The 13,316-nt window shown below is 35.6% G+C and overlaps 1 protein-coding gene across 1 annotated transcript in view; it reads right to left on the bottom strand.

Annotated features, from left to right (window-relative positions):
- Positions 1 to 13,316, bottom strand: part of LOC139438327 (cullin-4B-like) — a 182,146-nt gene that overhangs the window by 50,000 nt on the left and 118,830 nt on the right. The window contains exons 11-13 of the mRNA XM_071213425.1: positions 5,228 to 5,420; positions 3,978 to 4,082; positions 3,206 to 3,316 (exon numbers count right to left, since the gene is read on the bottom strand). Coding sequence (XP_071069526.1) covers positions 3,206 to 3,316; positions 3,978 to 4,082; positions 5,228 to 5,420 — 409 coding nt within the window. The remainder of the gene's footprint in view (positions 1 to 3,205; positions 3,317 to 3,977; positions 4,083 to 5,227; positions 5,421 to 13,316) is intronic.

Raw genomic sequence — 13,316 nt, 5'->3', positions numbered from 1 at the left:
TTATGAAGATGTCTTAGAAATAGAGGTAAAGCTGAAGAAAAGGGGAAATGGTAAAGACAAATGAATTTGTATGGCTAAGAGACTAAAACATGAGTTGGGAGGTCATCAGAGAGGTCATGCTTATGCACATCTCAGCAGGATCTCATAGACAGCCAAAGGAGATACTACCCCAAATAGTGGAGCTCCTGAAGGCTATGGAGACACTTCAGGTTCTACAGTCATGGCAGTAACTTCAGAGTTTGGTGCCTCACCAGTGGGTACTATGTTGGAGTAATAAGCTCCCTAGTGCTATAGAGTTGGACTCAGATGTGAATTCTCTACACATGCCTCTTCTGTCCCCTCTATTTGAACCTATAGTTGGTGCTGGAGTTAGTATTGAATATCTGGGCTGTTCCTGTGTCAGCTGGGCCCTGAGCTTCAGTGGAGTTGCAACACCTACTCCCCAATTCATTGGACCTACCCAGGACAACTAACAAGGAGATGAAGACGGACAACCACCACATCAAGGAACCAAGAAAGTCTACAACTGCCAGAAAGAGAGTTCATCCATTAGCCATATTGGGATCAAAACCCCTCTCTCAATTAGAAGTGGAGTGGGCATCTGTGGAGAAATAGTGGCAGTTAAGATGTTTCCATGATGCAAATGAGGGTACAGACCTTAGAACATCAGGTCCTTTCAAGATGGAATACTGTACTGGACAACCCATGACTGATTGCAGAAGGAAACATTTAAACGTTGCACAGCATACATGGGAAAGATGTGGACATGATTACGCTGGCAAAATGTTAACTAAAGAATGTATACTCCTGTCCTTGAGATACTCAGTAAACACAAAGTGGAAGCTTGGGTTGAAGCTCTGAGTCCCTGAGACTTTGAGTCCCCAGTTCCCATCTTTTCTTGCTTTCTTTTTCCCTTCTTCTACTTCTTTATTTTCTTTTAAATGTTACATTAAAAAAATATGAGGTCCCCATATACACCCCATCCCACCCACCAGTCCCCTCCTACATCAACAACCTCTTCCATCATCACGGCACATCCACTGCACCTAGCGAACACATCCTGGAGCACTGCTGCACCACATGGGTAGTGGTCTACATTGTAGTCCACACTCTCCCCCAGTTCACCCAGTGGGCCATGGCAGGACACACACGTCCAGTATCCATCCCTGCAGCACCACCCAGGACAACTCAAAATCCTGAAAATGCCCCCACACCGTTCTTAAGTTCTGCAATGTCTTTTGAGCATTCCTATGTAGAGCTGATCTCAACAGGCATCACCATCCCAGAATTCTCAGGACTGAGGAATAAAACATGGTCTATAGTGGAACTACAAATATTCTACTACAGACTTATTGTGATTCTAGCAATGAAAGAAATTATAACATTGATGTGAAGACAATACCACTGAAGTTGCCAAAAGCAGGGTGAGGGAAACAAAGGTATAATATGGGGGCATTTTGGGGACTTGGAATTGTCCTGAGTGACAATGTGAAGACAGATTTAGGACATTATATATCCTGCCAAAACCTATAGAATGGAGTCGGGGAGAGTGTAAACTACAATGTAACTTATAATCCATGCTGTGTGGCAATGCTCCAAAATGTGTTCAGCAGTTGCAATGAATGTCCTACACTAATGAAAGAAGTTGTAATATAGGGAAGGTGGGAGGTGTGGGGAGTGGGGCATATGAGAATCCCTTATATTTTTTATGTAACATTTTATATAATCTAAATATCTTTTAAAAATAAATAAATATATTTACAGAAAAGAAATAGCAGTAAGGGATTTACAGTATATTGAATGGACTAAATGCCACTGAACTGTTCACTTTAAAATGATTAATAGTTTATTTTATGATATGTGAATTTACCTTAAATAAGAAAAATTAATCATTCATCCCTATGGAATGAAAAAATAGGTTAATAGAGCCATTTTCAACTGCAAAGAGTTATTGTGAGACTCAAAGACATTGAAGATTCACTCAACTTCTATTGAAAAATGTTCATAACTAAAAATAATTGATAAAAATCACAATTACTTTAGCAAAATCTGTAGATAAATTAATATCTTCAGACTACAAATGGTCATTTCTACTTTTCACTTAAAATCTTTTAAATAGTTTCATTGCTTTTAGAACATAACTCAATATACTTAACAAGTTCCGCTAAAGTCAAATAAAATCTCCCATTTACTTCTCACCTTCAATTTATACCATACTCCCAGTAGATTTTTCCCCTCTGATTACTGTGACCTTTCCATTTCTCAAATATACTATCCTTCCATTGCATGAAATGTTCTTCCATGGTGCATAATGTGTTTTCTATCTACCATCATTCAATCTTCCTTCCTTAGGGAAGTCTCCCTGGCTCAATGATCATATTAAGTACCCCTTTTAAAAGCACTCATGCTTATAATAGATGCAAGTTTATATTTTTGCTTATTAGACTGTAACCACAGTAGACCACAAGTTATTTACATCCACTGATATATTTAGTTCCATATGTATTCAAAAGCCACTACTGGGAAGCAGACTTGGCCCAATGGATAGGACATCCGCCTACCACATGGGAGGTCCATGGTACATACCCAGGGTCTCCTTGACCTGTGTGGAGCTGGCCCATGCACAGTGCTGATGCGTGCAAGGAGTGCCCTGCCACGCAGGAGTGTCCCCCACATAGGGGAGCCCCACACGCCAAGGAGTACGCCCCATAGGGAGAGCTGCCCAGCACGAAAGCAAGTGCAGCCTGCCCAGGAATGGTGCTGCACACATGGAGAGCTGACACAACAAAAAGAAATATAGATTCCTAGTGCCACTGATAAGGATAGAAGCAGTTACAGAAGAACACACAGCGAATGGACACAGAGAGCACACAATGGGGGGAGGGGACAGCAATAAATCTAAAAACAAAAAACAAAAAAACAAAAGCCATTATTATTTTAAAATGTTAAATACAAAATTTAAATTAACTTTCTCATGGCCACACACTTTGAAGATGATAGAGGTGAAATCAAAACTACATATACCTTTAGAGGGTCATATTAAATTAACATGTTTTCAAGACACTAAGCAAAAGTAATATTCAAAATAATATGAACAAATGAGATGTAAACACTGAAGAGAAATAACTATCTCCTATCATGATTTATGTAGGCATACAAACCACAAAATAGCTGAAACAAATAACACAGAGGCCAATACACATACCTTTTTTAAGTTTAGAAAGCATCGACTTTTCTGCATCAACTGAAGCACTCTTGCCAAGTAAAAGACGTTTTGCTAAATCTTTTTTGTAGAAAGCCTCAAAAACATCTTTGCCTATAATATTTAAGGGATAAAACCCTTAATATCAGACTATGAAACACACAAAAGGTTATCATATAATAAAATAGCATGTTCATCAAAATAAACATGAGAACGACAGCATTTTTTATAATAGCCAAAGGCAGAAATAACACAAATATTTATTAATATATGAAACAATAAAGAAAAATGTGGTAAATCCACATAATGGGAAATCATCCAGTCATAAAAAGGAATGAAGTAATGATACATGCTAACAATAGTGAAGAACTTTGTTAAATATTGGGCTAAGTGAAAGTAGCCAAACACAAAAGTCACATATTATCCGATTTCAATTACATAAAATTTCAGAATAGGAAAATACAAAGCAACAGAACCCATGTTAATTGTTGTCAGGGACGGGAGGTGAGGGGAATTCTTAAGGGGTAAAGGTTTTCTATTTAAAGTGATGAAAAATTCTAGAATATACAGTCACAGTTGTACAACAATGTGAATGTATTCAGAACCACGATGCACTTTAAAATGGCTGAAATTGTAACTTTATATCATAAATATCTTACTAGATTAAAAATCATTTCTATCCAGTTTATGATGGATGGGCATAAAAATCCTATAGACTTCTCCTACATACTTTCTGATAAAATCCTTAATAGAAATATTAAAGTGAACTACTCACCATAAATGAACCTAAATATAATTATTATTTTATCTAACAACTCTTCCAGTTCTTCATCTGTAGCTTCTTTGTTACCTGCACGAAGTTTTGAATCTATATATTTTGCTAAAAAGCAAAAAAAAAAAAAAAAAAAAAAAAGATTTGTTAAGGAATAACCTATTTTAAAATATGTGTCATGTGCAAAACACATTCCCTCAAAAAACTTCATTACCAGAAAGCAGAGAATGAATTAGTTAATGGAGATAGGATGAAAGGATGGATGAGTATATAGATGGATGGATGGACAGATCACTAAAAAGATAAAAGACTGAATATCTCTTCTAAGTGTCTTTAAAATTTCAAAAACTTCCCTAGCAAAAATATTACAAAAGAATATTTTCATTACCTCACCTCCAATGTTATTTTAAAAAAGAGATTATATAAATAATTACATATTTACATATTATATAAATAACTTTGAAGATATATTAAATTCATATGTTGATTATATTCATTTTTAAAAGACCAAAGTATACAAAAATGTGATCTCCGCTGTATTTTCTAAAAGCATATCAATAAAAGAGAACCATTTTAACCCTCCAACATTAGTTATATTACCATTAACTTTTGAGAAGGCATTCTATTATCTTTTTTTACAATAAGAAAAGAATTTTATTATTTATTAATGTTTCTGCATAAAACTTAAATTTTTCGTTTTTTAAAAGAAACATCACCAAAAGGGGATTAGCTCAGTCCATTCCTTCTGTAGTCATCTACTCCCATCATCCTCCAAATGCTATTCCAAAACATTTTGGTGGGGGAGAAAGGTGGGACCAGTTAATGAGAGCACAATGATCTCATCTGGATCGCATTAAATGGCCACAATCATCTTGTAAACACTAGCCAGGGCTTGGGATTCAATTATCTTTAAAAAGAATAGGATAAAGATGAAGAAGAGGGGGTCTTTCAAGAGATTTAGGGAAAAAAAAAGTCTTTAATCACATTTCAGTGATTAAAGAAATTGCAAATTTTATAGCAAATTCAAGGCACAGATGTTTCCAAAGTCCTCTATTACCAGTGAACAGAGGAATAATATATATAGGAATTTCAAATAGAAGTAAACAGTTCCTCTTTCAATCACTGATGCATAATCAGACTAACAATATTGTGATAAGACAGGACACTGAAATTCATTTTATAAATTATTTTGAAATTAATCATAAAAATAATTATAAAAAATTAATACTTATTCCAAAATTTGGAAACCATACCTAGAAGTTCAGCTGGTTTGTTGGGTCGTTTGTTAATAAATGTTTCAAAAGCTTCTTTCATAGCAACAATAAACTTCTCATTCTTCAGAAAAGAAGTATCAATAATAAAATCAATCTTATCTTTAAAATCCAGAAGTTCTTGTATCATTGTATTATCCTTCTCAGGATTAGTAACTATAGTACTACCAATTTTCTGAAAAATAAAATTTTCTGAGGTTATTATTGGGTAGCAAATAGAAACATCATCATTTTGGGGGAAATTTCATTTCATTCAACTTACAAGAAAATCCCAGAATAGCAGTTATGCAGTAAGTTTCAAAAGAAAAATATAATTCTAGACAAAGGCAAAGTACCCTGGAAATGAAGTCATCAGGAATAAATGTAAATCAACTAATTAGGTGAAGTAGACAAAGATTTATAAAAATCCATCTGAGGTATTCATGACAGCCAGTGTGAAATTAGGGTGGGGTATATAGGCATGCTCAAAGTATAAAATGGTTTGAAATAAAGGTCAAAAAGAAAAACTATATCATGTTATGTGGTACTGACATGAACATAATTTAAAAATTCATAATAAAATGAAGAATACTCTCATTCAAGAATTGTGATATACTAGAAAATCATGAAAAAGGGAAGACTAGAGAATCAGATCCTTATTTATCATACCAGAACTAAATGATCCTAAATAATCAAAAAGGAGCATGGACATATTACACTTATAAATATAAATTAGAGAAAAAATACTGAAAAGATAAACTGAAATTACTTACAAAACTGGTAGAATAGTGAACCCAAAATTCTATTCCTACCACTAACACAATGACTAAGCTAGTAAAAACTATAAAAAATCAGCCTTTTTGAACTCTGGCATGTAATAAAAAACATAAAACTACAAGAATCCTTAACAAAGAAAGAGGAGCAGGATTATGGCAAGATAGCCTCGTGGAAGTAATATTACCACCATGACAACATAATAATACATCCCAGAAGAATCAATTAAAAATTGGACAAATAACACTTGCTTGGAACTCTGAAGTATGACTGAGACTCCAAAAAAGGTGAATCTAAGAAAAGGAAAAGGAAACACCAAAATCATGAAGGAAATTTACATTCCAGAATCACCATTCCAGTCCCCTCTGCCTCACATGGCCCAGTGAAGCTTGGGAGCCGCATATAGGCAGCATGGCCTGTGTCCCTCCTACCATGGCGACATACCATGGAGCCACCCATAACAATAAGTAAGAATCACATGCATACCCAGGCACAGGGACCCAAGTCCACAGAGACCCAGGTTCGAACACAAGCAGCTATGGAGTTTTGCACACAAAAGCATTCCCTCAGAAATAAAGAGACCACAGCAGAACTAGTGCAAGAGGTGTACACAACTCATTACACTTTCTCTTTGATGAACCACAGTAAAATGGACCTATCTGGACTGACTCCATTTGGTTCCGTGGGGAACAACAGGCAGAAAAGTCTTATGGAAGAAAAAGAAAGGGGATGGGGTGACCAAACTACTAATACAGGATGAGACCCAACACTAAAGAATGTAATGAAAAGGGAACAGTAAATGAGGGATAGAAGTTAAACAAATCATAGGAGCTGGGGTGCAAATTCTGCACAGAAACAAACAGAGCAGTTCATTATTGCTGGAGAAGAAATAGAACAGGAAACTTTCTCGAGAGTAAAACACCTGAACAAAAAAGGAAAATTTTAAAAGTTGTACTGCCTATCCAGGCCAAGAATAAAAAGCAGAAAAGCTGAAAAACTCTAAACAGTAAAAAACTGTAAATCATACTAGTAAACAGTCTAATGAATAAACTAAAAAAGAGATATAATGCAGAACATGGAACGAATCAAGAATGTCCAAACAAATATCCTTTATCAACTCAATGAAATAACAGGAGAGATAAAGGATATCAAGAAGACACTGGGGGAACACCCAAAACAAACTGTAAACAAACATAAAAGATAACCGATCTTATTGTGATGAAAGACAGTAAGGGGAGCTGATGAAGCTCCGTGATTGAGGGCCTTCTTCCCACACATGAGGTCCTGGGTTTAATCCCTGGTACCTCCTAAATGGAAAAAAAGATTAAAACTTCTTGGAAACACATGTAGCTCAAGTGGTTGAGTGTGCACATCCCACATAAGAGGTCCCAGGTTTAGGTTTTTGTGACTCCTGAAAATAACAAAAACAAACAACAAGCAAAATAAATGAAAAAAACAAGTCAGGGGAGCTGATGTGACTCAGTGGTTGAGGACAGACTTTCCACATACGAGGTCCCAGGTTCAATCCCCATCTCCTGGTACCTCAAAATAAAAATAAACAAATAAAAAATTTAAAAGTTACACTAGAAGCACATAATAGGAGATCTGAATAGGCAGAGGAAAAAAGTAGTGATGCAGAAAATAGGGCAGCCAAAATCGCACAGATAACAGGAGATAAAAACATGGAAAAAATTCAGCAAGGACTCAGAGATTTGAATGACAACAAGAAATAAACATATGCCTTATAGACATCACAGAGGGAGAAGAGAGGGAAAGGGGACAGGAAGAATGCTAAAAGCAACAATGCAGGAAAATTTCCCAACTCTTATGAAGGACATGGATATACATGTCCAGGAAGCACAGTGCACACCAAGCACAATGAATCCTAGCAGATCTACTTCAAGATACATGTGTGTTAGACTTTTAAAACCTCTAGACAAAGACACAGTCATGTTCCACACCTAGCGGGAAGTAGTGAGCTCATATGTTAAGTTTGGCTGAGAGAAAGACTCCCAATGACGGGCCTCCCTGGAACCAAGGGATTATTTCCTAGCAGCAACTAGGAATGCATTTGGAAAAAGACCTTGACCAAAATATTAAATACAAATGCGGTTTTAGGGCTAAGAGATTTCAAAGTTAGTCAGGAAGTCATTCCTGAGGTTACACTTATGCACAAATCATTGACTGCCATAGTAAACAGTGGCTCAAACACTGGAGCTCCTGAGGGCTCTAGAGACATCCAGACACTATAGGCAGGGCATACAACACCCAGAAAATTGGCATCTCATCAATGGGTCTTACCTTGAAATATATGATAACCTATCTCCCAAATGTATCAGAGTTAGACTCATTTTAATTTTCCCACACACATTTACAACTTCAGGCAAGACAGTCCCCTCCATCTACCCCATGGAAACTAAGCCCCCTCTCGATTGTAAGTAGAGTGGGCTTCATCATTCCCAAATCCTCAAGATTGAGGAATGAACAATCATAAGGGAAAAATGAAAATATGAACAAAAATAGACTTAGTATTATTCTAGTAAAGGAAGAATTTGTACCACTGATATAAAGATAGTAGTCAACAAAGGTTATGAGAGGAGGGAAAGGGGAGAATAGGTGTAACATGGGGCATTTTGGGGGACATCGGAATTGTTTTGCATGGTACTGCAATGATGCATACAGGCCATATACATTTTGTCAAAACCTATAAAATTGTGCGGTACAGAGAGTAAATCATAATGTAAAACATAGACCATGATAAACAGCAATGCTTCAATATGTGTTCATCAATTGTAGCAAATGAACCACCTTAATAAAAGATGTAGTTAATTGGGGAAAGTATGGGAAGGGAAGGATATGGTAATGGGAACACCTGTATTTTCGAGGAAACATTTTTGTCATCTAAAACTTCTTTAAAAATAAAAGAGACAATCCTGAAAGTAGCAAGAGAAAAGAGATCAACCACATATAATGCAAACTCAATAAGATTAATACTGATTTTTCATCTGAAAATATAAAATAGTTAAGATGCTCGGAGGGAAAAACTGTCAGCTAAGAATTTCTATCCGGCAAATTGTAACTCATAGATGAGGGAGGGTTCAAAATATTCATAGATAAACAGAAACAATTTCTCAACAAGTGCCCTTCCCTTCAAGAAATACTGAAGGGAATTAAGCAGGTAGAAAGGAATGATAGGAGAATGAGGGTTGGAGGTGAGCATAGACAGGAAGATTATTGGTAAGATGACTAAAAGGATATAAAGGAAATAAAAATAAATGATATATATAAGCCTAAAAAAGCATTTACAGCAATAACACTGGAGGTAAATGGATTAAACTCTCCAATTAAAAGACACACATTGGCAGAATGGATAAGGAATGTGAGCTATCTATATGCTGTCTACAAGAAACTCACCTTCAGTTCAGGGTCACAAACAGGTTGCAAGTGAAAAGTTGGAAAATTATTTTATTCACAAGCAATAACCAAAAAAAGGGCAGGAGTAGCTATACTACAAGCAGACAAAATAGACTTTAAATGTAACAGTGATATAAGAGACAAAGAACAATATACTAATAAAAGGTACTCAACCAAGAAGAAAGAACAATCATAAATATGTATGCACCTAATGCAGGAGTTCCAAATTACTTGGGGCAATTACTGGCAAAAGAAAGGGGAGAAACAGACAACTCGACAATCAGAGTGGGGGACTTCATATACCATTATCACCATGAGACAGAACATCTCAACAGAGGTTCCACAAAGAAAGAAAAAACTTTAATACATTAGAGGAACTAGATCTCGTGGATTTATATGGTACATTACATAAAAAAATAATTATATTTACATTCTTCTCAAGTGTCCGTGGGTCATTCTCCAGGACAAAGCACATGCTACATCACAGAAGAAACCTCAAGAAATTTAGAAAGACTGAAAATATACAAAACACTTTCTCTGACCACTACAAAATGAAGCTAAAAGTCAAGAGGATGGAAAACTGGAATAAGCACAAATATATGGAAGTTAAACAACACTCTTAAAAACAATCAGGGAAGTGGACTTGGCCCAATGGATAGGATGTCCGCCTACCAAATGGGAGGGCTGTGGTTCAAACCCTAGGCCTCCTGACCCATTTGGAGCTGGCCAATTCACAGCGCTGATGTGCGCAAGGAGTGCCCTGCCACACAGGGGTGTCCCCCATGTAGGGGAGCCCCATGAGCAAGAGAGCGCCCCATAAGAAGAGCCGCCCAGAGTGAAAGAAAGTGCAGCCTGCCCAAGAATGGCGCTGCACACACTGAGAGCTGACACAACAAAATGATGCAACAAAAAGAAAAAGATTTCCGGTGCCGCTGATAAGGACAGAAATGGTCACAGAAGAACACACAGCGAATGAACAAAGACAAGACAACTGGGGTGGGGGAGGGAAGGGGAGAGAAGTAAATCTTTAAAAAAAAAAATCAGTAGGTCATGGAGATAAATGCCAGAGAAATCAATATCTACTGCAAAGAGAATGAAAATGAGAAAACAACACATCAAAATTTACGGAATGCAGAATACCACTGAGTGTACATTTTAGATGCATTTATGCTTTATTAATATATATCAATAAGAATGATTTTTAAAATACTGCAGAAAGGCCATAACTCTGATATGAAGAGTGTTACAACAGGGGTTTAAAATAATATTCACATTTTCTCTACTAATACATTTCCATTGTAGATAATTTGCAAAATACAGAGAAGCAAAGTACAAATAAGAAAGCTAAGTCATCAGTACTCAAAATATCACCACCCAGACCTATCCACTTATAACATTTTTTCTTTGTTTTTGTTTGCACTCATAACATTTTAATGTATATCATTTCAAATACACATATACATAGTTAACCAAAATTGGAATCACATTATCTGTGTTATTCTGAAATTTTATTATTTAAAAATATGTAAAATGAACCTTCTAAAGTTTTAAAGTAGTTGTAGCACATATTATTAAATGAATATATTACATTCTATTTTTAAAATACCCATTCTCATTTTCTGGGCTGTTTAGTTTTGTACTCCTATCAATATTTCTTAAAGAACATTATTGTATTTAAATATTCATTTCTCAATCACTTCCTTAGAGAACCTTCTTAGAGTAGAATTACTAGATCAACAGTATGCATACTTTTAGGCATTTGGTATATATAGCCAAAATATCTTAAGAAAATTGATACCACTTAATATTCCAAATAGATGAGAATAAATCTGTTTTCTGGAATCTTTGCCAGAAATCTGTGGATTATATTTTAAAAATTAAATAAATAAATAAATAAATATATACATATATATGTAAATATATATATGGCATGCAGCTAAACCTGTGCTAAAAGGGAAATTTATAGGCATAAACGCCTTATCTAAAAAGAAGGAGCTAAAATCAAAGATTTAAGTTCATACCTGGAGGAAAAGGGAAAGAATAGCAAACTAATCCCAAAGCACACAGAAGGAAGGAAATAATAAAGGATAGAGAAAAACAAAGTGAAATTGGGAATTTAAAAAAAAGGCATTAGAAAGAATTAACAAAAACAAGAGCTGGATCTTTGAAAAGATTAGCAAAATTAGCAAACACTTAGCTAGATGAACAAAGTGAAAAAGAGAAGACGGAAATAAATAAAATCAGAGTTTAGAGAGGGAATATCACCCCTCACCTCACAGGAATAAAGGGTGTCATAAAAAGGATACTTTGAAAATTGTATGCCAACAAGATGGCAAATATAGGTGAAATGAATGGATTTCTAGAAACACACAATCCAAATTGATGAAAAAATAGAAGAAAAAAGACCAATCACAAATAGTAAGATTGAATTTGTCATCAAAAACCTCCCAACCAAGAAAAGCTCAGGATCAGATGGCTTCATAAATGAATTCTACCAATAATTTCCACAAATAATATTATCAATTCTGCTCAAACTCTTCAAAAGGACTGAAGAGAGGGAAATACCTAACTCATTCTATGATGCCAACACTACCCTAAAACTAGACAGCAATCTCTCAAATGAACTTAGATGCAAAAATCCTTGATAAAATACTTGCTAATGAAATCCAACAATGTGTCAACTGAATTATACACCATGACCAATTGGGATTTATCCCATGTATGTAAAGATGGTTCAACTTAAGAAAATTAATCAATGTAATACATCACACTAACAGAAGGAAAAAAAAACCACATGATCATCTCAGTCAACATAGAAAAGGTATTTGACAAAATACAGCATTCCTTTTTTGATGAAAACCCATCAGAATATCATACAAAATGGTGAAAGGCTAAAGTCTTATCTCAATGATCTGGAATAAAACAAGTATGCCAACTGTTACCACTTGTATTTAACATTGTATTAGAAGGGTCTGCTGAAGCACTTAGACAGGAAAAAGAAAAAGAAATAAAAATAAACAAGAAAAACAACAAAGCTTTTAGAGCTGATAAACATCTTCAGTAAAGTGGCAGGATACAAATCAACTCACAAAAATTAACAGCATTTCTGTACACTAATAATAAGCAATCTGAGGAGGAAATTTTAAAAGGCCATTGACAATACCAACTAAAAGAATTAAATATCTAGGATGTCTGATTACAAACTTAACTAAGCATGTAAAAGACGTATACACCAAAAAATGACATGGCATTACTAAAGGTAATAAAAGATCTAAATAAATGGAAGAATATTCCATGTTCATGGATGAGAAGACCAAATACCATTAGGATCTACCCTGGGAAAAGACCCACAAAATAACTGATAGAATACTGAATTCCCATCCTGGAGAGCCCTGCAATATTATCTCACAGAGTGACAAGAATCTCTAGATTATACAGACAGTGTCTAGCAACAGAGGATGTACCAATACACCAGCCCTTAATATTGATGCTTCTACTTAGGAAACTTGTGCCTGTGAAATCAAAATTTGGCCTGGTAACATATATGGCCTAAGAGTTACCTCCTGAAAGTGTTCTTGTTGCTCAAATGTGGCCTCTCTCTATGTCAAATTCAACACACAAATTCACTACCTTCCTCCTCCAAGGATGAAACTCTCTGACAACAAGGGAGTATTATCAATTGCCACCTAGTGATGCACTTAGAAAAAGACCTAGCCAAAAAGGGGAAATATTAAATACAAATGAGGTTTTATGGCTAAGAGATTTCAAAGGCAGGAGGTCCACAGGTTACACTTAAGCACATCTCTGAGCACTTTCACAGTAAACAGTGCCTCAGGTGGGGGGCGCCTGAGGGGTCTAGAAAATCTAGACACTATAGGAAGGGCAGACAATCCAAGGAAATTGG

This window comes from Dasypus novemcinctus, chromosome Y (genome assembly GCF_030445035.2).
Source record: "Dasypus novemcinctus isolate mDasNov1 chromosome Y, mDasNov1.1.hap2, whole genome shotgun sequence".
Lineage (NCBI taxonomy): Eukaryota > Metazoa > Chordata > Mammalia > Cingulata > Dasypodidae > Dasypus > Dasypus novemcinctus.
The sequence above is the reverse complement of the archived record's forward strand: the minus strand, read 5'-3'. Positions and strand labels throughout refer to the sequence as shown.